General features: G+C 45.9%; 2 protein-coding genes, 1 long non-coding RNA gene and 2 other non-coding genes across 14 annotated transcripts in view; 3 read left to right on the forward strand and 2 right to left on the reverse strand.

The window, feature by feature from the left end:
- ERN1 (endoplasmic reticulum to nucleus signaling 1) overlaps nucleotides 1–2171 on the reverse strand; it is a 91935-nt gene extending 89764 nt beyond the window's left edge. The window contains exon 1 of one of the 2 annotated variants that reach the window (XM_017950873.3): nucleotides 1613–2171. In XM_017950873.3, coding sequence (XP_017806362.1) covers nucleotides 1613–1666 — 54 coding nt within the window. In that variant the 5' untranslated portion in view covers nucleotides 1667–2171. The remainder of the gene's footprint in view (nucleotides 1–1612) is intronic. The other variant, XM_003913289.5, reaches the window with a different exon arrangement.
- A 16495-nt stretch (nucleotides 2172–18666) lies between these two features.
- On the forward strand, nucleotides 18667–19045 carry LOC103878915. The gene is made up of 2 exons (XR_639278.4): nucleotides 18667–18730; nucleotides 18966–19045. It is a non-coding gene; the product is annotated as an uncharacterized LOC103878915 (long non-coding RNA).
- On the forward strand, nucleotides 18817–18886 carry LOC116271137. Its single transcript, XR_004179576.1, has one exon. It is a non-coding gene; the product is annotated as a small nucleolar RNA SNORD104 (small nucleolar RNA).
- Nucleotides 19046–19074: 29 nt separating the features above from the next.
- On the forward strand, nucleotides 19075–19207 carry LOC116271152. Its single transcript, XR_004179589.1, has one exon. It is a non-coding gene; the product is annotated as a small nucleolar RNA SNORA76 (small nucleolar RNA).
- A 956-nt stretch (nucleotides 19208–20163) lies between these two features.
- TEX2 (testis expressed 2) overlaps nucleotides 20164–24905 on the reverse strand; it is a 125261-nt gene continuing 120519 nt past the window's right edge. For all 9 annotated transcript variants that reach the window (XR_004179482.1, XR_004179481.1, XM_031657687.1 and 6 more), the window contains 2 exons: nucleotides 23795–23915; nucleotides 20164–21840 (listed from right to left, as the gene is read on the reverse strand). Coding sequence is in view for 7 of the 9 variants with exons in the window: in XM_031657687.1 (XP_031513547.1) it covers nucleotides 21718–21840; nucleotides 23795–23915 (244 nt within the window). In the remaining 2 variants the exon portion in view is untranslated. The remainder of the gene's footprint in view (nucleotides 21841–23794; nucleotides 23916–24905) is intronic.

Raw genomic sequence — 24905 nt, forward strand, 5'->3', positions numbered from 1 at the left:
TATCATGAACTCTGAGAAGTTTGGATTTCTAAATACAAATTGGAAATATTTACACGAACTGAAACTATAGTTCCAACTAAAGCTAAATCATTATTTTTGGCTCCTTAGCCTAAGTTATTCAATAACCAAACACTAGAATCCAGTGAAAAAGTAGCAAAAGGAAAGATGTGGCAAAGGAAACCATATACACTTATCCCTTGACGATATGAAATGATCGAATTCCATGTCTAACATTTGGTCATTCTACTTACACCCTCATTTGTGAACAGATGCCAGGCAGTAGTTACCAATCCAAAGTGAGATGCTCAAGTTCAAAACCTGACCTTAGTTGTAGAAGTGGGGTTTTTATTTTAAAGAAAAACTTAACTTCCACAAGTTCTATTATAAAGAAAGTGTCTACAAATTTTCCTTTATTTAAAAAAAGCAAAAACAAAAACCCCAATTTGAAAAAGGTGACCTTATTTATTTACTTCGTCTGTTTCCAAATTCTTGTTACTCCAAGAGTACAGACAGTTATTTACCTAAAATGCAAAACCTCCAAAGAGTTCACGCGGTGGCTGGCACGCAGGCACACACATGTCAGTGTTCTACTGGAACACTTGGTACATGATATCCCTATTAAAGAGTACACAGTACGTTTAAAGAGGTCATTAAACAGAACACGGACACATTTGCCACGCTCACATCCTGAACAATACATTTTGTGAAAAACGCGCTAATTTAGGTTCTTCCAACCAGAAAAAAAAAAAGCCAAGTCTCCCACAAAATGTCTCCAAATCCACAGCTGAGTGAAGGTCATAAATAGTTAAATGAATGTAAACCAGGCCCTATCATTCGTCTCCTCCAGAAAAAGATGAAAAGACATTTCTGATGACCCCAGGTGCTCTCCCACGAGGAGACAGTCTTTCATTTGAGCTTCTGAAGCGGCCTCACCTCGAACCCATGCGGGATCTTCCAAGAGTGCACTTCCCACAGCTCCACTTGCTCAAGGAAGTCTCGGTGCACAGAAGGAAGCCTGGAGCCTCCCAGTACCAAGAAACCGGCAGGGCAAGTGGCAGAAGCCAGCTCTCGGGTGAGAGTCCTTACTCCCTGTTGCATTCGTTCCCCAAAGTTTTCGAATTTTTAAAAAGTTCAAACACAGATTCGAAGCGCAGGACAGACCCTTCCCCTGGATCCCAGCGCCCTTTCGGCTCCTCCCGCGGCTCCCGCCAGGCAGCGCCGGCGCCCACCCGCGAGGAGGAGGGTCCCGCAGGTGGGCGGCCTCCCCAGGCCGGGGCCCTCTGGGACCCCCAGGTGCCGTCCAGGGCGCCACGAAGTTGCGCCCGAGCCTGCGGGGTCCGGGGAGCCGCTGCCCGTGACAGCCGCGCTGGCTTGGGAGGCTCTTCGGGCGGCCGACACCTCGGTGGGGCCGCGACTCCAGTCAGGGAAGCTCTCCCGGCCCGGCGCCGCCTCCTACGCCCGGCCCGAGCCTCCCTCCGCGGGGCGCACGGGGCCTCTGGCCGCCGCCGCGCTCCCAGCTCGGACTCCAGCCCTGACGGCCGGCGCGACGCTGCCCCGGCCCCGACTCGGCCGTAGCGAGCTGTCCTCCACCCCACACTCCCCGGTCACTCACCCCGAGGCCGGGCAGCAGCAGCGTCAGCAGCAGCAGCAGCCGCCGGGCCGGCATGGCGAGGACTCGGCCCTGACTCCGGGGGCGGTACGGACAGAGGACGGGGCGGGGGCGCCGCGACGACAGCGAGGCGGCGACCTAGCCTCAGCGGACGCAGAGCTGACTAGGCGACGGCGGCACCCCCATTCCCGGCCCTATAAGCGCCGGGTGCCTCGGCTTCTTCCGGTCGGGGCGGGGTTGGGGGCGGGGACGGGGCGGGGCCAACCCAGGGGCCTGATCGGGGCGGAGATGGGGGCGGGGATGAGGGCGGGCCGAGGGCGTGTCCCGGGAGGGGATGTGGGAGGGGCTGGCTCGGGGCGGGGCCGAAGGCGGTGCTGGCATCTGGCTGGCTTCGCTCCTGAGGAGGCGGCGGCGGCTATGAAGGAACAGGCCTCGGCATCCAGCGTCTGGGGGCGCTGGGTGATCGAGGCGCGAAGCTTGTCTGTGGCTGGGAAAGACCGGCGTTGCCCCACCAGGTGGTCCCATTAACCCTGCCAAGGGACCTGCCGCGTCAGACTTCATCGGGGAAAAGGGCGGGACACGGGCGGTCCCGGGTGCCTAGAAGCCCCCTTTTCGTCTTTCCGCCGTGGTGGACTCATCGGCGAGGTTTACTGAGGCGACCTCTGGAGCGAAGGTTTCAGCAGCTACCGGAGGCTTCCAGCAAACACGGCGCAGCTGCCCCGCGGGGCAGTCGCAGTGTTCACAGACCTAGGGTTCTCCAGCTGTGCCTCGTCTCCTCCAGGGCCTCTTTCTTCCTTTTCCTTGCCCTCAGGAATTCCCCTCAAGTCACATCCAACAGCCATCAGTTCCGTTTGGAATGAACCACGGCCAAGTCACTCACCAAAAATTATGAGGAGGAAACCAATTCGGCCACTTGTGTCACGTGCGTTGATGTGACACGTGTGGATGTGAAGTTTGAGATGGCCTGCGTCACAACTCGTTGGAGGGAGTGGGTGGGTTGAGGCCTCCTGCAAGGTCTGTGTGAGGGTGTGGACTACTAATTAGAGTTAAAGAGCTCGGCAGCTTTTTGGTCACTGGCACTGGCCTCCACTGAGAGGGACATGGGGAGGGAGGACACGTCTTTTGCAAGGAAAGAGAGTAAACTGAGATTTGGAGCCCAAGGAAAGTTATCTAACTTATCCTAGGGGAAAAAGAAAACAGGGCTATGACATTCTCTAATTTCTCCTGACTTGCTCATATGAGAGCCTAAGATTTTTCGAATTTAAAGGAAAAGAATAAGCAATTCTAGACCAAACAACACAGTAGTAGTGGGGGACTGGCCAAATGTCCAGTCTGTGTGCATTGTGGTCAGTCTTATCCAACTAAAACAGACCAAAATGATAATAAGTCCAAATCCTGCAAATAGAGCTCCCCATTCCTAACCCCCTAGGCCTGGATTACAATGAAGGGACTAATCCTCACCGCATGCTGGAGACTCCAACGCATCTCTGTAAGAGTGGGAAGAATCTTGGCAACTGTGAAAACAGTAGAAACATTTTGAAAAGTGTTACCTGCATGTCTAAGTTCAAACAGAGGTTTGGGATTGGCAGAGAGATGTATTGAGAGACCCAGCACTCCTGAGCAGTGTAGCTGGGTGTCCAGAGAGGCCTACAGCCCTGAAACTGGGAGGAGCTCTCTATTTCTTGACCTTTTATCTTTTCTTTTTAGAGATGAGGTCTCACTATGTTGCCCAGGCTGCTCTCAAACTCCTCCCCAGGAGATCCTCCCCAGTAGCTGGGACTACAGGTGTGCCCCATGACACCTGGCTTGGGAGGACCTCTTTAATGATTACCTGTCCAGTTTGCCAGCTGACAACAGCATCTGTTAGACCCTGTATACTTAAAAGAGAAGCGTGACTGAAAAATGTCACTTTCACATCCCCCCGCCGGTGCTTTTTCTCAGAGTAAGTCTACGAGGGAAAAATTCGCTGTACTGGAACTCTGGCAGCCCTTTTACAATTCAAAATGTCACTGTGACCCTGTAACATCAGCAGATGAAACACAAAGAGGAATGCTGACCTCAATTTCACTCATAAATCAGTTTTAAAGATCTTAGAAAGAAAAAAAAAAATCTGTTCCAAGAAGCCTGGCCAGGTAGGTATTATTTATCTTACACTCAGTTGGACTAAATCCCCAGGGCTTAATTGCACTGTTACATGTTCTCTGAATTTCTTTTTTCTTTTTTTTTCCTTTTTTCTTTTTTTTTTTGAGATGGAATTTCACTCTTTTGCCCAGGCTGGAGTGCAGTGGCATGATCTTGGCTCACTGCAACCTCTGCCCTTTCGATTTCAAGCGATTCTCCTGCCTGAGACTCCCAAGTAGCTGGATTACAGGCGCCCACCACCACGCCCGGCTAATTTTTGTATTTTTAGTAGAGACAGGGTTTCACCATGTTGGCCAGCCTGGTCTCGAACTCCTGACCTCATGATCTGCCTGCCCCTGCCTCCTAAAGTGCTGGGATTACAGGCGTGAGCCACCGCACCCAGCCCCATTCTCTGAATTTCTTATGCATCGTCCACATACTTCATGCACTTCTCCACTTGATTGGCAATCCAGACTGATAAGCACTGGTTTTATTTATGGTGGCATTGCCCATAATCTTGCTCCACAGTCAAGTACTTCTTTAGGCAGCTTTTTGCTTATGATAAAGTAAAAGCTGGCAGCACTGATAAACACAAACGGAAATGGAATATTTTGTAGGGTGCCTTTGAAGTAGACCTGCCCATATAAAAGACCTGAAAATGGGCAGTAAATGACCTTTTTGCAAGTCACATTAAATAACATCCACTGAATAAAGCAAAGGTCATGGTCTTAGTGTAAAGATAAGCCCCCTTTTCCATCAGTGTAAAAAACATATATACATCAGATTCAACAAAGAACTGCAGGCCGGGCGCGGTGGCTCAAGCCTGTAATCCCAGCACTTTGGGAGGCCGAGATGGGCGGATCACGAGGTCAGGAGATCGAGACCATCCTGGCTAACACGGTGAAACCCCGTCTCTACTAAGAAATACAAAAAATAGCCGGGCGAGGTGGCAGCGCCTGTAGTCCCAGCTACTCGGGAGGCTGAGGCCGGAGAATGGCGTGAACCCGGGAGGTGGAGCTTGCAGTGAGCTGAGATCCAAGCCACTGCACTCAGCCTAGGCGACAGCGAGACTCCGTCTCAAAAAAAAAAACAAAAACAAAGAACTGCAGCAGGACCTGACTATGGGGAGGTGGGAGAAAATCTTATTTTCACTTCACTTCTCTTTAAACCACTGGTTCCCAAACTTGGAGAGCAAACAAAAACCAAAACAAAACAAACAAGCCCCACACACAAACAAACAAAATAGTAGATTTGGGGCCAAGGGCATGGTGGTTCATGCCTGTAATCCCAGCACTTTGGAAGGCCGAGGCAGGAGGATTGCTTGAGAGCAAGACCAGCCTGGGGAACATAGTGAGACACTGTTTCTGTAAAGAAAAAAAAAAACAAAAAATTAGTCAGGCATGGTGGTTCACACCTGTAGTTCCAGTGACTTGGGAAGCTGAGGCGGGAGGATGGCTTGAGCCCGGGAGGTCAAGGCTGCAGTGAGCTTTGATCGTGCCATGGCACTCCAGCCTGGGCGACAGAGCAAGACCCTGTCTCCAAAAAATAGAAATAAAAAGCTGGGCGTGGTGGCTCACACCTGTAATCTCAGCACTTTGGGAGGACAAGGTGGGTGGATCACGAGGTCAGGAGATCAAGACCAGCCTGAGCAACATGGTGAAACCCCATCTCAACTAAAAATACAAAAATTAGCCAGGCGTGGCGGTGTGTGCCTGTAGTCCCAGCTGCTCGGGAGGCTGAGGCAGAAAAATCGCTTGAACCCGGGAGGCAGAGGTGAGCCGAGACTGCACCACTGCACTGCAGCCTGGGCGACAGAGTGAGACTGCATCTCAAAAAAAAAAAAAAAAGAAATAAAAAACCTATTTCCAATAATTTCTTGTACCCCTTTCCCTGACTGATTCACAGTGTCCAGGGGCAGAGCTCAGATACCTGTGCGTTTTACAGTTTCCACTGTGCACTGAAGGCAGTCAAGATTCAGGGCTCCAGTTCAATCTTGATGTCCAGCCTTGATCCCGGCAGCCATGAATCCCTTTTAGTTTAGCAAATGTCGCCCTCTAGTGGAATAAATTATGACCCAAAAAGGAGTTTGTGCCTGTCTCATTTGTGTTTAAAACCCTTTAAAATCTCATTTTAAAATGCTTGTGAGGTTGATTTGCAGATAGCTAGTGAGAGGATAGATACCTTTGAAGGAGGAGACTTGAAAGAAAAATCTAGTAAAACCAGAAAGAAAGGTCATGGTTGAAAACTCCAGTAACATTTCAAAGGAACGGTATCTTTATCAGAATAAATCAAGTCAGATTTTTTTTTTTTTTTTTAAGTGATATCGCTGCTGTTGCTTCTAGAACTGAACTTACAACGTGTGTGGAGTAGTTATGGGATAAATACTAATACAACAATAAAGGGGCCAGGCGCTGTGACTTACACCTATAATCCCAGCACTTTGGAAGGCTGAGGTGGCAGATATCTTGAGCCTAAGAGTTTGAAACCAGTCTGGGCAACATAGTGACACCTTGTGCGGTGGTGCACACCTGTAGTCCCAGCTACTCTGGAAGCTGAGGTGAGAGGATCACTTGAGTCTGAGACGTGGAGGCTGCAGTGAGCTGTGATCACACCACTGCACTCCAGCCTGGGCAGCAGAGCAAGACCCTGTCTCAAAATGAACAAACAAACAAACAAAAACAAACAAACAACAATGAATCAAGAGTCTCTGATAGCAAGCTAAATTCTTATCTCCGTCCTTCCCTCAAGTTTAAGGGACATTTTAAAAGTTGTTCTCACTGTGAGCACTTTGGTTTTTAGGTAAATAGGACTTTGGCTCTTCCTGTTCTAGGATGACTGGATTTGAAAAGATTGTGACACTCATTCTAAGAACTTCCCTTTACCACAGAATCTCACTCACTACACACTTTCTTAGGTTGCAAAACTGATTTTTTTTTTTCCACATTATACCATAAGGAGTAAAAAGTGATTATTTCTTTTTTTTTTTTTTATTGGCTGTTTGCTGTTTGGAAATATGCAACTACGTGCTTTATGGTATTATCTTGTCTTATCTTTACTCTAAGACCATGACCTTTGCCTGATGTAGTGGACGTTATTTAATTTTAAGAGACAAGGCCCCTCCCCCGCTACCTGGCACCCGTCACTCACCACTGCACTCCCAGGTTCTACCCTGTGGGGTAGCTTAGGCTAATCCTGACTGGTTATTTGTTCACTTGTCTCTGGGTGTTATATTTCACACCCACTTGTGCCAAGTCTATACGCGGCCACAGAAACTTTCCAGTGTCCCCAGTTTACAGTACATTAATATTCTCAAAGGGCCGAGGCAGCACCAAGATGGAAATGGCCATCTCTCACAGTACCTCCACTTCCTCACTGGCCAGGCCGTCCTAATCCCCTGAGGTCTGGCTTAATTCCACAGAACTCTCTGGAAACTTCTCTCAAGCACCTTGTAAACATTCTTCCTCTTTTAAAATCCCATTGGACCTAATTCCTGGGTTTGTTCCCCCCCCCCACCCCCCTCACTGGGCTTCTTTTCAATTCAGGTATATTAAGGGTTCTTTCCTCTGGAACTTTTCCTCCTTGGATATTACCATCTTCTGGCTTTCCTCCTGTGTCTCTGCTTTTTTTTCCCTCCTTCCAGATTCTGTGTTTTGTTTTTTTTGGCGGGGGGAGGGCCGGGGGTGGGGACAGGGTTTGAGTCAGGGTCTGGGTCTATTGCCCAGGCTAGAGTGCAGTGGCGTGATCTAGGCTCACTGCCACCTCTACCTCCCAGGCTAAAACCCCCAGGGGCATACCATCCTCTCATCTCAGCCTCCAAAGTAGCTGGGACCACAGACACGCACCACCACACCCAGCTAATTTTTGTATTTTTTGCACAGGCCGGGGGAGTGGGTCTCACTTTGTTGCCCAGGCTGGTCTCAAACTCATGAGCTCAAGCAATCAGCCTGCCTCAGCCTCCCAGGGTGCTGGGATTTGGCCCGGTGCGGTGGCTCACGCCTGTAATTCCAACACTTTGGGAGGCCAACGTGGGTGGATCACGAGGTCAGGAGTTTGAGACCAGCCTGGACAATATGGTGAAACCTTGTCTCTACTAAAAATACAAAAATTAGCTAGTCGTGGTGGCAGTGCCTGTAGTCCCAGCTACTTGGGAGGCTGAGGCAGGAGAATCACTTGAACCCCGGAGGCAGAGATTGGAGTGAGCCAAGATCCTGTCACTGCACTCCAGCCTGGGTGACAGAGTGAGACTGTGTCTCAAAAAGAAAAAAAAAAGTGCTGGGATTACAGGCATGAAGCCCTGTGGCCAGCTAGTACGTTGCCTGAGGCTTAATATGCAGACCTTATCTATTCTCTCTTTCCTTTCTCACTAGGAGGACTCATTTAACATATTTTATATATCAAATTTTAGAGCAGAAAGGGACTTTAGCCATAATGTAGTCAGCTTCATTTTGCAGATGACTTCATCTTTGACCTCTGCATGGATAACTACCATTCATTCATTCAACAAAAATCACTGAAGGCTTCCAAGTACTAAGGATTAGCGCCGTAAAGGAATATTAGAGAATTTGCAGGTTGATACAGGACATGCACAGAAATAACCAAGGTACAAGACTGACCATGAAGGCCGGGCATAGTGGCACACGCTTGTGATCCCAGCACTTTGGTAGACCAACGCAGGCAGATCACCTGAGGTCAGGAGTCTGAGATCAGCCTGGCCAACATGGTGAAACCCTGTCTCTGTTAAAAATACAAAAATTATCCAGGCATGGTGGCAGACGCCTTTAGTCCCAGCTACTTGGGAGACTGAGGCAGGAGAATCACTTGAAACCCAGGAGGCGGAGGTTGCAGTGAGCCAAGATTGCGCCATTGCACTCTAGCCTGGGCGACAAGAGCAAAACTTCATCTAAAAAATAATAATAATAATAAAGATTAACTGTGAAAAGCACAAGAGGGAAGGAATAAACTTAGAGAAACAGAACTTCGGCCGGGCGCGGTGGCTCAAGCCTGTAATCCCAGCACTTTGGGAGGCCGAGACGGGCGGATCACGAGGTCAGGAGATCGAGACCATCCTGGCTGACACGGTGAAACCCCGTCTCTACTAAAAAATACAAAAAACTAGCCGGGCGAGGTGGCGGGCGCCTGTAGTCCCAGCTACTGGGGAGGCTGAGGCAGGAGAATGGCGTGAACCCGGGAGGCGGAGCTTGCAGGGAGCTGAGATCCGGCCACTGCACTCCAGCCTGGGCGGCAAAGCGAGACTCCGTCTAAAAAAAAAAAAAAAAAGAGAAACAGAACTTCGGTCATTGAGAGAGATCAGGAAGGAAGGTGGTGAATGGATAGAGCAGGGAGGGCTTCATGGAAGAAGTGATGTCTGGAATGTGCCATCTGTCAGATCCGACTGGAGAGGACATTCTAGGGGGACAAAAGGCCTGGAGAAAGGAAAGCGCTGAGTAACTTCATGAAGGCCCTTTCCACAGTAATCGGTTCAGGGTAAGCCCATGACATGAAAAACCTTCAGGGGGAATGCATGTGAGGGAGCAGGGAGCCCAGGAGCTGCTGGGTCTTCCCTTAGGATGATGCTGTTAGCACGGTGGCTGAGTGGGGCCACGGTGCAAGTGTTGCCTGGAGTCTGGCTCCTTGGTTTTTTTGTTTGTTTGTTTTCTTAGATGGAGTCTTGCTCTGTCACCATGGCTGGAGTGGAATGACACAATCTCATCTCGCTGCAACCTCTGCCTCCTGGGTTCAAGTGATTCTCGTGCCTTAACCTCCCAAGTAGCTGGGACTACAGGTGTATGCCACCATGCCCAGCTAATTTGTGTGTTTAGTAGAGATGGGATTCCACCATGTTGGTCAGGCTGGTCTCAAACTCCTGACCTCAAGTGATCTGCCCACTTCAGTCTCCCAAAATGCTGGGATTACAGGTGTGAGTCACTGCACCTGGCTGTGGTTCCTCTGGGTTTTCAAGTTGTTTGAGCTGGTTAGTTACTTTATGTTTTTTATTAAAATAAAAAGCATTCTGAAATTAGATATATAATTTACATATATATGTAAAATTACGTAATTTTACATATTATTTACTAACAGCACTAGAGAGAACTTAGAAAATTTTAAAAGGTGGCTTGATTACAAATTACTACAGAAGATGAAACAAAATGAAACAAAACATAGTCAGCATAGTAAATTACAAAAAAAAAATGAGGGAACCTTCCCAATTAAAAAGCAAATACTTCCCCAAAAGAAATGAAAATACACACCCATACAAAAACCTGTGCACAAATGTTCATGGCAGCATGGTTCATAATAGTCAAAAAGTGGAACCAACCCAAGTGTCCATCAACCGAAATGGAACAACAAAATATGGCATTATCTATTTAGTGGAATATTTGACAACTGAAAATCGATGGAGTATTGATACATGCTCTAATAGGGATGAACCTTGAGGACATTATGCTTAGTGAAAGAAGCCAGTCACAAAAGACCACATGTTGTACCATTCTGTGTATATAAATGTCCAAATCTAGAAAGACAGAAAGTAGACGAGTGGTTGCTTAGGGTAGGGGAAGCAGATGGGGAGGACTGGAGAGTGATGATAAAGAAGTGTGGATTTCTTTTTGGGTTAATGAAAATATTTTGAAGTCGATTGCAGTGATGGCTGCATAACTCCGTTAATACACCAAAGCCATTGAATTTGTACTTTCTTTATTTTCTTTGAGACGAAGTTTCACTTTGTTGCCCAGGCTACAGTGCAGTGGTGCTCTCTATGAACACAATGATCATGGCTCATTACAGCCTCACCCTCCTGGGCTCAAGCAATTCTCCTGCTTCAGCCTTCCGAGTAGCTGGGACTACAGGTGCCCCGCCACCGTGCCTGGCTAATTTTTTCTATTATTATTTGTAGAGATGAGTCTCGCTATGTTGCCCCAGTTGGTTTCCAACTCCTGGGCTCAAGCGATCCTCCCACCTTGGCCTCTCAAAGTGCTGGGATTACAGCCATGAGCCACGGTGCCCAGTCTGAATTTTTAACCTGAATGAGTTCATTGTACGGTACGTAAATTATTCTTCAATAAAGCTATTATAAAAATGTAAATGGTCTATACAGGCCAAGTAAAAGGCTGAAAATGACCAAGCTGAAAAAAATCAAGACCATGATATGATGACTACAAAAATTAAGCTTCAGATACAAAGGCATAGGTCGGCTAAAAGTGAAAAGATGGAGAAAAATAAGATAGACCTTGTGAAATGATAAGAAAGTTGGAAAGGTTATACTGACATTGGCCAAACTGACTTTAATACAAAGAATGTTACCAGAGATAAAAAGCGGCATTTCACAATGATAAAAGAGTCTATTCATGAACAAAACATAGCGATCCTAAGCGTGTAAACACCTAAAAACAGTTTGAAAATACATGAAGCAAAAATTGAAGCAACTGCTGGGTGAAAAAAATAAACCCACAATTAGATTAGATTTCAACACTCATTTACTGATAGGATAAGTAGGCAAACACTAAATTATAAGACAAGATTTTCAGCCTCTGTGTTACTGACATTTTTGGCCAAATAATTTAAGTTTTATTTATTTATTTATTTATTTATTTGAGATGGAGTCTCACTCTGTCGCCCAGGCTGGTGTGCAGTGGCGCGATCTCGGCTCACTGCGACCTCTGCCTCCTGGGTTCAAGTGATTTTTCTGCCTCAGCCTCCTGAGTAGCTGGGACTATAGGTGCGCCACCATGCCCAGCTAATTTTTGTATTTTTAGTAGAGACGGGGTTTCACCATGTTGACCAGGCTGTTCTTGAACTCCTGACCTCAGGGGATCCGCCTACCTCAGCCTCCCAAAGTGCTGGGATTACAGGCATGAGCCACCGTGCCTGACAAGTTTTTAATTTTATTTGTACTTGTCCCAGCTCAGTCTTTGTTGTGGGGGGCTGTCTTGTGCATTGTGGAATGTTTAGCAACAGGCCAGTTGTGGTGCCTCACGCCTGTAATCCTAGCACTTTGCGAGGCCAAGGAGAGGGAATCGCTTGAGTCCAGGAGTTTGAGACCAGCCTAGGCAACATGGTGAAACCTCGTCTCTACAAAAATAAAGAAACAAACAAACAAACAAACGCATATATGAATGTTTAGCAGTATCCCTGGTCTTTATCTGTATGAGTTACCTAGGGCTGCCATATCAAAGTACTGCAAACTGGGTGGATCAAAACAACAGAAATTTATTCTTTCACAGTTTTTGGGCTAGAAGTCTGAGATAAAAGTGTTGGCAGGGCCACGCTGTCTCCGAATCCTCTGGAGAACGGTCCTTCTATGCGTCTTCCAGGTTCTGGGAGCCCCAGGTATCCTTGGCTTGTGCAGACTAACTCCAATCTCTACCTCTGTCCTCAAATGACTGTTTTCTCCTCAGGTGTCTCTGTGTCCAAATTTCCCGCTTCTTATAAGAACACCAATCAAATTGGATTAGGGCCCATCCTATGAACTCACCTTGATTATATCTATGAAGACCCTGTTTCCAAATAAGGTCACTTTCACAGGTGATGGGGGTTAGGGTTACAACTTTTTTTTTTTTTTTTTTTTTGACACACAGTTTCACTCTGTCACCCAGGCTTGAGTGCAGTGGCACGATCATGGCTCACTGCAGCCTCCATCTCCTGGGTTCAAGCCATCCTCCTGCCTCAGCCTCCTGAGTAGCTGGGACTAGAGGCGCAAATCACTGTGGCTGGCTAACTTTTTAAATTTTTTTGTAGAGATCGGGGTCTTGCTTGTTGCTCAGGCTGGTCTTGAAATCCTAGCTTCAAGCAATTCTCCTGCCTTGGCTTCCCAAAGTGCTGAGATTACAAGCATGAGCCACCATGCCTGGCCAGCTTCAGCATTTCCTTTTGGAGGACACAACCCATAACACCACCTAATAGGTGTCAGTGGCATCCCTCCTAGTTGTGAAAATCAAAAGTGTCTCCAGATATTGCCAAATGTCCCCTGGATGGCAAAATCGCCACGCTCCATTGAGATTCGAATAACACTATTAACTACCTTGATCTCCTTTACACTTACAAAACATTATACCCAACAACAAAATAATACACATTCTGGAAACACTTATTCTATTTTATGGAATGAAGTGTTGCCCAATTAAAAAAAAAAAGAAAAGAAAAGCAAAAGAGGGTGGCGCAGTGGCTCCCACCTGTAATCCCAGCACTTTGGAAGGCAGAGGTGGAAGGATTGCCTGAGACTGGGAGTTCAAGACCAGCGTGACCAGCATAATGAGACTCTATCTCTAAAATAAAATTTAAAAACTTAGCCAGGCATGGTAGTGCACGCCTGTAGTCCCAGCTACTCAGGAGGCTGAGGCCCAGGGATCTCTCGAGTCCAGGAGGTCGAGGCTGCAGTGAGCCATGATTGCACCACTGCACTCCACTCCAGCCTGGGTGACAGAGTGAGACCCTGTCTCAAAAATAAAATAAAAATAAATAAATAAATCTTTAAAAATATAGGCCAGGTGCAGTGGCTCACGCCTGTAATCCCAGCACTTGGGGAGTCCGAGGTGGGTGGATCACTTGAGGTCAGGAGTTCAAGACCAGCTTGGCCAACATGGTAAAATCCTGTCTTTACTGAAAATAAAAAAAAAAAAAAATTAGCTGGGAGTGGTGGTGCATGCCTGTAATAATCTCAGCTACTTAGGAGGCTGAGGCTTGAGAATTGCTTGAACCCAGGAGGCAGAGGTTGCAGTGAGCTGAGATTGCTTCATTGCACTCCAGCCTGGGCAATGGAGTAAGACTCTGTCTTAAATAAATAAATATATTTGAAATGAAAATTTCTTTTCAAGTCAAGATAGACCATATGCTGGGCAATAAAATAAGTCTCAATATGATAGCCAGCCTCTGAGATGGCTCCCCCAAATCCCTAACTCCTGGTAGTCATGCCCTGGTGTAGTCCTTGCCCACATGGTACCAGAGTTGGTCTAAGTGACCAACAGAATGTGGGAAGTGATGATGCCCCTTCCAAGATGGATTATAAAAGACATCACAGATCGTGTTCCCCCATCCTCCCCATCTTGCAGGAGCACTTACCCTGAGGGACACCGGCCAACTGCCATGTCACAAGTGGTGTGAAGGCGAGGCCCGCAGGGTGAGGGATGGGGGCCTCTTACCAACAGCATCTGAATGAAGCTGGAATGCTCCAGACAAGCCTACAGACCTGGGTGACATCCTCATTACAGCCTCATAAGAGACCCTAAGCCAGAATCACAGCACTAAGGTGCTCCCCAATTTCTGACTCACAGAAGCCGTGAGATAATAAATGCCTGTTGTTTTAAACCACACCAGGCTCCAGGGTAATTAATGTTATGCAGTAATAAAGAAGTTAATACACAAAATAATTAAAAGGACTGAAATTGTACAGAGCATATTCTCTGACCACAACAGAATTAAACTAGATATTAGTAAAACATTCTATTAATATTAGTAAAACATTAGAAACTAGAAAATTCTAATATCTACTGATACTAGTAAAACATTAGAACTACAAAATTCTATTTTCAATTTCTGTTTATTTTTTGAGACCGAGTCTCGCTCTGTTGACCAGGCTGGAGTGCAGTGGTGTGATCTCAGCTCACTGCAACCTCTACCTCCCGGGTTCAAGCAATTCTCTGCTTCAGCCTCCTGAGTAGTGGAATTACAGGCACCCGCCACCACACTCAGCTAATGTTTGTATTTTTAGTAGAGATGGGTTTCACTATCTTGGCCAGGCAGGTCTTGAACTCCTAACCTCCTGATTCACTTGCCTAGGCCTCTCAAAAGTGCTGAGATTACAGGCGTGAGCCACCAAGCCCAGGCTATTTTTGTTTGTTTGTTTGTTTGAGACAGAGTCTCGCTTTGTCACCCAGGCTGGAGTGCAGTGGCACGATCTGGGCTCACTGCAACCTCTGCTTCCTGGGTTCAAGCGATTCTTCTGTCTCAGCCTCCCGAGTAGCTGGGATTACAGGTGTCTGTCACCATGCTCTGCTAATTTTTTGTATTTCTAGTAGAGATGGGGTTTCACCATATTGGCCAGGCTCGTCTCGAACTCCTGACCTTGTGGTCCACCCACCTCAGCCTCCCAAAGTGCTGGGATGACAGGCATGAGCCACCACGCCCGGTTGCTATTTGGAAATTAAACATAATTCTTCTAAATAATCCATGGGCCTTTTCTGCCTCAACTGCTTCCAGGGCACCTGAGAAAAAGCTTGTGATGAGGTGGGGCAAAAAATAGAAGCCAGTTCTCAAGTTCACCCTTGGTTGTACCCACCCTATTAGAAGATGGAATCAATTTACAAAAATTTACAAAATAACAAAATTTTATTAAAATAATTTTAGTAAAATTAGATTTAAATTAATATAAATTGCATTTCTATATACCAGCAATGAACTCTTAGAAATTGAAATTTAAAAATAGTATATCTCATCTCAGAAGCTTGACTAAAAAAAAAGAATAAAAATAGTGTCATTCATAATAGCATTATAAATGAAATCCTGAGGGATAAATTTCACAAAATATATGCAAGATTGTACAATGAAAACTATGACATTGCTGAGGGAAATGAATAAGACTTAAAATAAATGCAGTGCAGAAATAGACTGTATTCATGGGATGAAAGACTGAGTGTTACTAAGACGTCAATTATTCCCAAATTGACCTACAGATTCAATACAATTTCAGGCAAAATTCCAACAGGTCTTTTGTAGAAATTGACAAGCGGATTCTAAACTGTTTCTGGAAATACAAACAACCTAAAATAGCCAAAATAATTTTGAGAAAGGACAAAGTTAGAGATCTTGTATATCTGATTTTAAGACGTACTATAAAGCAACAGTAATTAAGGGTATAGTATTGGCATAAGGATAGATAGATAACAGTGCAAAAGAAGATACTCTTTAGAAACAAACCAACTCATATATGGGAAATTTTTTTTTTTTTGACAAACATGACAAGGTAATTTAAGTGAAAGGATATTCTCTTCAACAAATGGTGCTGGAACAAGTGAATATCCATACACAAACAAATGAACCTAACTCTTGTCTCACACTGGACACAAAAATTAACTTGAAAAAGATAATAGACCTGAATGTGAGAGCAAACACTATAAAACTTCTAGAAGAGTGGGCGCAGTGGCACACGCCTGTAATCCCAGCACTTTGGGAGGCCGAGGTGGGCGTAACATGAGGTCGAGAGATTGAGACCATCCTGGCTAACATGGTGAAACCCTGTCTCTACCAAAAATACAAAAATTAGCCGGGCATGGTGGCATGCACCTGTAATCCCGGCTACTTGGGAGGCTGAGGCAGGAGAATCACTTGAACCCAGGAGTTGGAGGTTGTAGTGAGCTGAGATCGCGCCACTGCACTCCAGTCTGGTGACAGAGCGAGACTTTGTCTCAAAAATTAAATTAAATTAAATTAAATTAAATTAAATTAAATTAAATTAAACTTCTAGAAGCAACCATATAAAAGAAAAATCTATATTAGGCCAAGATTTCTTAGATATGAAACCAGAAGCACTACCTATAAAAAAATTGATAAATTAGATTTTCATCAAAATTAAAAACGTCTCCTCTTTGAAAGACACTATCAAGAAAACAAAAAAGCAGTCTGGGCACGGTGGCTCACGCCTGTAATCCCCACTTTGGGAGGCCGAGGCGGGTGGATCACTTGAGATCAGGAGTTCAAGACCAGCCTGGCCAACATGGTGAAACGCCGTCTCTACTAAAAATACAAAAATTAGTCAGGCGTGGTGGTCCGTGCCTGTAGTCCCAGCTACTAGGGAGGCCAAGGCAGGAGAATCGCTTGAACCCAGGTGGCAGAGGTTGCAGTGAGCTGAGATACTGCCACTACACTCCAGCCTGGGCGACAGAGCCAGACTGTCTCAAAAAAAGAAAAAAGAAAAGAAAAGAAAAGAAAAGAAAAGAAAAGAAAAGAAAAGAAAGCAGGCCGGGCGCGGTGGCTTATGCCTGTAATCCCAGCACTTTGGGAAGCTGAGGTGGGAGAATTATGAGGTCAGGAGTTCGAGACCAGCCTGGCTAATATAGTGAAACGCTGTTTCTACTAAAAATACAAAAATTAGCTGGACGTGATTGTGCACACCTGTAATTCCAGCTACTCGGGAGGCTGAGGCAGGAGAATCGCTTGAAGTTGGGAGGCGGAAGTTGCAGTGAGCCAAGATTGTGCCACTGCACTCCAGCCTGGGCGACAGAGTGAGACTGTCTCAAAAAACAAAACAAGACAAAACAAAAAAAGTAATGGAGCAAAGCTTCTGTTGCTCCACATCCTCACTGGCATTTGGTATTTGAGGCATAATCTTAACACATCACAATCAAAGCCAACAGCCAACTTCCAAGCAAGTACATAATACACAAAATAGAGCTGTGGACCAAGTAATTACAACACAACTAAGGTTGAATTAATAAATAAATATTTTATACCATATTTGTACCTGATAGTGAAAACATCTTCATTTCAACAATCTGTGGAACACTTATAAAAACTGATATTTTAGATCACAAAGAAAACTTTCATACACTGCCCAACGCAGAAACTGTACCATAATGTAATAAATGTTGAATAACAAAAGTTAAAACAGCAACAAAAATAAATAATCTAGAGGGTACTAAACACTTGTCAAAGTCATTATTGCTTTGGATTAAAGAGGATTTTTTTTGAGACGGAGTCTTGCTCTGTTGCTCAGGTTAGAGTGCAATGGCGCGATCTCAGCTCACTGCAACCTCCGCCTCCCAGGTTCAAGCGATTCTCCTGCCTCAGCCTCCCGAGTAGCTGGGATTACAGTCGCCCACCACCTCGTCCGGCTAATTTTTGTATTTTTAGTGGAGACGGGGTTTTGCCATGTTGGCCAGGCTGTTCTTGAACTCCTGACCCCAGGTGATCCATCCGCCTTGGTCTCCCAGAGTGCTGGCATTACAGGCGTGAGTCAACTCCCCGCCAAAGAGGAATTGTTTGAATTTAAAGTCTATATAGAAAATAAGGAAAATAAGAGCCCATTCAACTACAAACTCATAAGGTGAAATGGTTTCACTATCACACACACACACACAAAACAATAAATGTTCCGTATCAAGAGGAAAAAAAGGAAAAGAATTTCCAAGGAAAACAGGGAGGCAATAAAGATAACCAGCGACTGTGACTGCTGGTGTACTGTGTCCCCACCCAGTTAAGCAAACTCTCATTCAGCCACCCGTATTTCCAGTGAATGGGCTCAATCAACTCTGCGAAACTTTCCCAAAGTTTCTGTCCTTTCTGTCCTTTGGGCTTCTACAGTAGGCTGTTCATAGCTCTATTTTAGTATTTATTAACGTTTTGCAGTCCCAGAAAGTTTTCCACATCACCCTGCCCTTTGAAAACCTTTGTTTACCACTGAGAACGTGCCAGGCAATTGGAATTAATTCACCTAATCCTTACAACTTTTTTCCCCCCCCGCGGTGTGTGTGCGGGGGCGGGGGGAGGGTAGCCGGGTATTCCTAATTTCCAGAAATTGAAGCTCAGAAAGGTTAATTGAGCAAGGTCACAGAGCGAACGCATCACAAAGTCAGGATGTGGTGCATTTCGGTCCACTTTCAATACAAGCTCTTTCTACCACAACAGGTTACTTTGCACTCGGGGACAGTTTTCAACTTTACATTGTCAACTCCTATCCTAGCTCCTGGCACAGAACATGTCATTCAAGTTAGGCATCACTTGTCCCCTGCTCTTGCAGAGAAATGCGCTCATTAGCAAGTGGCGATCGAGACGCTGAAACGCAAAGGATTTGAGACTGAGCGGCTCCCATCTCTATGGTTGGTATGTGATCCATCTATCCTCTGGAGGATTCAGCAAGGACTACCAATCACCAGACAACTTTACTGCACGTGCTCGCAAGTTGAACTTGCTATTGGTTAGTGGCAGTAAAGCCCGCCCACCAGCTCTGGTCGGCTCCTTTAAGAGAAAGCCATCGCCGTTCTTCAGCCTTTCACCGCCTACAGATTCCGGGAGGTGAGGTGGTTTGCCAGGCGGGCCGTGTGGCTGGGTGGGCACCAGGCCTTGGGGCCCGGGAGCAGGGAGGCGGGGGAGGCCGGCCTGCTGTGATGACATTCCAATTAAAGCACGTGTTAGACTGCTGACGCGGGTGATGCGAACTGGAGTCTGAGCCGGCCCGAGCGAAACAGGGAGGGGGCCGGCGGGCGGGCGAGCGCACACCGGCTCATCCATCACTCTCCTTTTCTTGTAGTTCCCAGCCGAGGACGTCGGGTCTTACCGTCCTTGCTGTTTTGCCACCCCATTCCTCTCAATAAAGTGGTTTGAACCCAACCCTGGTGTCGGTGTGTGTTGTTCGCGGCGCGCTGTCTTTGAGCCCCCGCCGAGCCTCCTCGTGGCGCCGGGGGTCAATCTGCAGCGCTAGAGCATGTGCTTGCGCATAACTGGGGCCGCTGGGCCCCCCGCGGGCGGCCCTTTTAACCGCGAGCGACAATTAGTAACCTGACTGTCCGGCTGCTAGGCTGGGCAATTTTCCAGGGATTTTGCCACGACAGGCCTCAACCCGTAATACCAAGGCTGGAATGGCGTGTGAGGGGGACGGTGGCTGACGGGGATACGCGGACTGCTGCGTAGTGAGTGCCCCTCTGTGCTCCCATGCGTTCCCCAGCCCTCCCCGAGTGCATCGCGCGCGTTGTGCCTTTGCCATGAGTTCGACATAAGTCCCAAGCTGTCGTGTCTGCCATCAGACGCGCAGATTTAGTTGAAGGCAGCTTGGAATGGCGTCTGCAGGGCTGCTGTGTACTTGACAAACGGATTCAGTGTGGAACTGCATGAGTTAACTCCTGACTAAAAGGGTAATCGACCTGTTTACAACCACCCACCATGCAGGAGTATGTGTGACAAGCATGGGACTAAAGCTTCGGGTAGGTTAATCTGTCACTCCTAAACAGTTAAAAATTATAGGGCGGTTGTGAAGATGAATTAGATTTTATATATAGTTGGGGACAACATAGACACCTAGTTACAGTCCAGATTCTATGGCTGGTAAAAGATCTTACACAAGGGCTCCAGTGAAATGTGCATCAGTTCTGAGTACGAGGCAGCAGTGGTGGGCAAGGATGCACGTATGCGCTCACTACATGGGCATTCGATGAATGAACGTGTCCCGAATGAAGATAACTAGACGATGAAGGGTATAAACTGCAGCCCAGAAGCACCACTGCCCTACCCCCTCAGTTATGAACTTTCACTGGATTCTTTAAATGTGGGCTGAAGATAATGGCACATAATTTGAAGGGATGTGGTGAGGATGGCTTTGCAGCCTTAGGACTGGGCAGTGATCCAAACCAGTTAAGTGAAAGCTGCCATTGCCAGGTGAGGGCCCCGGTGCTTGGTACTCACTTGTGCCCCTATCTGAACAGGATTCAGTAGAAATGACTTAGATGCTTATCTAGTATTTGACATGAGATATTTATTTTGTGAAACAATGCAAGCGATTTTAAATCCCCACATACTATTTGATTAAGTGCAACATGGTACAGTCATGTGTAATCTCTTTACACGATAGTGCATCTAGTCCTTAGCCTTTAGTTATTGCACAACAATTATAAAGACCAGTGACCAGGACACGCAGACTGTGACAGGCAGATTGGCCTACACAATGAAAAATCAACAGTACACCAACTGGAATGGTCAAACAATTTAAGTCAAATGTTTTAATGGTGCAATTAAAATAATCAAGGATTCAAACATGTTTTCAATATATTAATTTCTTTAAAGTCATGTTCAGGCAAGGTGCTGTTTAAAAAACCAGTATTAGCTTTGTCCACAGATGTAAGTTATCAAAAGTTACCCTAGGTAATTTTGACGTTGAATGCAACTTTAAACAATAAAAAATGGTGTTAGGTTTACTTCTTGAAGCAAATTATACAATAAGAGAGCCCCAACCTTGTAAACTAAGCATTCTGACACAAATGCACAAAATTAAGTTGGCAACATTAATTTTGAGATGTAGTGTGATGCTGAGCAAACTTTTGGTCTTGACTCTTGAAATAATTTAAGAGAGCAGTTCTCCGTTTTGGCCTTCAGGAAGGGAAATCTGCCTGTGGAACTCTCCCCATCAGATTAACAAACTTTCGATTCCCATATAAAAACCTGGAGGACACAGGAAACACCAGATGGAAAAGTGGTTCTGGCTTTCTGGCCCTACCTATCTGTATGAGAGGAACCATCCTGTCATTCTGTGCAGTGTTTGATGTTTTCACATACGCTCCTGTCTCAGGAAAACATTCAAGATTAGCTAGCAGCCAGGTGGTTGTACCTCATTGGTAAAAGGCTTGGGATGGTTTGATCTCATGGCTTTGCCAGATGTTCACATAAGTTCCACTGTCCTTACCCAAGCTGATAGCGTGTTATTGTGTGTGTATATTCTATGGCTACTTGCTTCCCAAATGCACAATTTAATGTGAAAAAAAGTAAGTTGCTCTGCCCATCTCTTGTGTCACCGAAATGAAAAGGCTCACAGAATTCCTCTCCCCACCCTCCAGACACGTTGCACACTGACATTCTCTGGAAGTGTGGAAGGCTGCATACAAAGTGTAGAAGTGAAAAAGTCCCACTGTGCACCGGCTGCCTGAAGAAAAGCTTTGGAGGAGTAGAGGAGGCAAGTTGTTCAGCTTTGCTCTTACTGTGCTCATTTGCTGCCACAAAACTGGGTAGACTTAAAAGCCATAGTGTGGGTCACCTGTAACTTCTGGATCCACCATGATTCTTCCATGGTCTCCTTTGCCAAATCAAAGCTTTGCAGCAGGCAATCCAGACAATTGTCACTGGATGCGGGGAGTGACACCTCACAGTGGAATGGGCACTGGCAGGCAGAGGGCAGAAGCAGTCCTTTAAGAAAGAGTAGCTGTGGCACAGAGGCCAGTGCTACAGTACAGATGGCGGCCAAGAACCCCACACGTCCAGCTGGATGTCACAATACGGGGAACATCTGACATCACCCATCATGGCTGATCAGCAGCCTCCACAGGTGGGTCTTTCAGGAGGCAGGAAGTGGAGCGAGGGTCCATGGCTGAGTGCATTATAGTGATATAAACATCATCCATGTTTGGCATAACAAAAACTTTCTGTAGGAAGATATTAAAGAACAGCTATGTGGAAGAATGCCTTGCCAGGCTGTCACCCTCCTTTGTTCTGATAATTTTAGGCCTTAGACAAATTTTTTAAAATACATATAAAAACTTTCTACGCATTCCAAACTAATTCTTCCACCATACATACTTTAGAAAGAGTTGAGGAATCATACCAGTGCGTGGATACGAGAATCATCTAATATATCAGCTTGGAGGCAGACGTGGCCTTTGATTTGGTGTACATTTAATAAGACTGCCCATATGCACTGATATATATCCAACAATTTAAAAGAATTGGCTTAAGCTGTTCACAGCAGTTCCCAGCTACTATGTCTAGAACACATATTCCATGTGGATTATCCTTTTATTAATAAATCCTAGCAATAAAATGTAAGCTAATGGCCAGGCGCAATGGCTCACGCCTGCAATCCCAGTACTTTGGGAGGCCAAGGCAGGCGGATCACCTGAGGTCCAGAGTTCAAGACCAGCCTGGCCAACATGGTGAAACCCTGTCTCAACTAAAAATACAAAAAAATTAGGCCGGGCGTGGTGGCTCATGCCTGTAATCCCAGCACTTTGGGAGGCTGAGGTGGGCAGATCACAGGTTAGGAGATGGAGACCACCATCCTGGCTAACACAGTGAAACCCCATCTTTACTAAAAATACAAAAATTAGCTGGGTGTGGTGCGGACGCCTGTGACCGGCCTACTCGGGAGGCTGAGGCAGGAGAATGGTGTGAATCCAGTGGGGCAGAGTTTGCAGTGAGCTGAGATGGCGCCACTGCACTCCAGCCTGGGTGACTGGCAGACTCTGTGTCAAAAGAAAAGAAAAGCGGTAGCGGTGGCTCAAGCCTGTAATCCCAGCACTTTGGGAGGCCGAGGCGAGGCAGGATCACAAAGATCAGGAAATCGAGACCAGCCTGGCTAATATGGTGAAACCCATTATCTACTAAAAATACAAAAACTAGCGAGGGTGGTGGCCGGGCGCCTGTAGTCCCAGCCTTCTCGGGGAGGCTGAGGCAGGAGAATGGGGCGGCGTGGAGCCGGGGCCCGAGGCTTGCAGTGAGTGAGATCGGCCGCTGCACTCCAGCCTAGGCGACAGGCGGACTTTCTGTCTCAAAAAAAAAAAGAAAAAGGGGAAAAATATAAGGCGATGTTCTTTTCCCTACTTCAGTTCAAAGTGCTTTTCTATTTGGTGATGACATTAAGCTTTTTCAGAAATTGGTTTATCAGTTATGTTTTAATCTCCTGGTTTTTTTTTTTTAAATAAAGTTTAGAATAATGGCTAAACGCTATATGCTTATAAAGAGGTATACTTAAAAGGTAATTTCGGAACAAAGTAAGCAAGATTTGTAATCCAGCAAAAAGTGATATTACCTTTGGTGGCCAAATGCAGAAAAACAAGCTGAGAGAGTAAGCTCTGGCTTAAACTCCCAGACTACACTAGAAGCTACCCAGGGGAGGGAGAGGCCTGATTCATCTTTGGACTCCCAGGGCAGGTGGTACCTGGCACACAGAAGGGTTTCCAGGAAAGTTTGTTGAACTGATCAAACTGAGCAAGGTGAATAGCACACAAGAACAGGGGGGCAGCCTCCCTGCCCACAGGTGGGGTGCTAAGAGTTGGGCAAGGCCAGGCCTTGCATAAGAGAAAACAAAGCTTGAGAGTCCCAGCAGGCTTGCTGGGAAAAGACATCATCATTTTGCTCTGACTCACATCTTTTGGGTTTCCTCTGAAGATGACTTAGTAATGTTCTGTGGGTAAGTTTCAGGGCTTTGACACTGTACCTAAAACTTTATTCCCATATTTGATCAAATGTAATACTCTTCCGGGATGAAGGTCATCATCAGATTTTCAAGAGAGGATCCTGACCCAGCTGAAGTTCAGAACCTCGGTTCTACCCAGAGCTTCTATACTTGGTGTGAAATACTAGATAACACCAGAGGTTTACCTGAAACTCTTGTTCCAGTTTCTTCTCTATCCAGTCTGTCACATGAACTAAAGTCACTTCTCTCTCTCCAAGTTTTGGCCGAGCTTTCAGCTCCACATGTGGTGGCTTTCGGAAACCATACCTTTTTGAAGATAAGTAATAACCACATTTAGAAGCAAAGCAAGGAATGAGGCACTGACAGCACACATTCCTCATTTACATGGGGCTTTATCACTACTTAAAATGTTATTTTCTTCTGAAAATGCCCTCTAAAAATATTCCACACACAAAATATGAATTGTGAACCCCCTGTGTTCCCTAGATGGTGTTAGGGCTGTGGTGGATTTAGAACAGTTCTGACAAATGGAAAGCCAGGAAGCACACTGGAAAAACCCATGACCTGGGCACTGGTTTTTGTTTTTTTCTAAAATGGCAATAACCTTTTTTCTTTCAATTTTTACAAAAGTAGTATATGTACATTACAAAAACAAAACATACATTCAAGCAGATAAAGCAGAGAGTGAAAGATACACTGCCTCTCTCTGAATGTCACCCCCAAGAGAGGACCACGGACAGAAGTGGGGTCAACTCCCCCACATTCTCCTGTGCATATGTCGATCGGTAAGGTTCTAAACCTATTTTTTCACCCTACACCCCAACAATATGCTCTTTATGACTTCCTGAGGGAGCAGACTGGCAATCAGAACTGTTGGCAAAGTATCCAGACAAGACCATGTGTGCTATCAACTAAAACCTTACATCTGTCATGGACCAGTGCTTTTGGAAATACAGTAAAAATGTCAGGTTGCCATAAATATATTTCTAAACACTCTCAATATCTATACTTACCTTTATAGATCAATAACACATAGGTCAGCATTTGAGCATGCCTTGGGTAGCGCTATCCTAGAGCCCTTTCATTTTATCTCCCCCTGAGCAGAGGCATTTAAAACTGATAAATCTAAAGAACTGGCAGGGAGGAGAAGAAATGTATCAACTTTTACTATTACATTTTTTTTTTTAAGGTTTGAAAGACCATACAATATATTAACAGCGGTTATTTCTGGATGGTGAGATTATGGACATTTATTTATTTATTTATTTGTCACCTTTTCCCAATCTCTCTCTCTCT

This window comes from Papio anubis, chromosome 17 (assembly GCF_008728515.1).
Source record: "Papio anubis isolate 15944 chromosome 17, Panubis1.0, whole genome shotgun sequence".
NCBI lineage: Eukaryota > Metazoa > Chordata > Mammalia > Primates > Cercopithecidae > Papio > Papio anubis.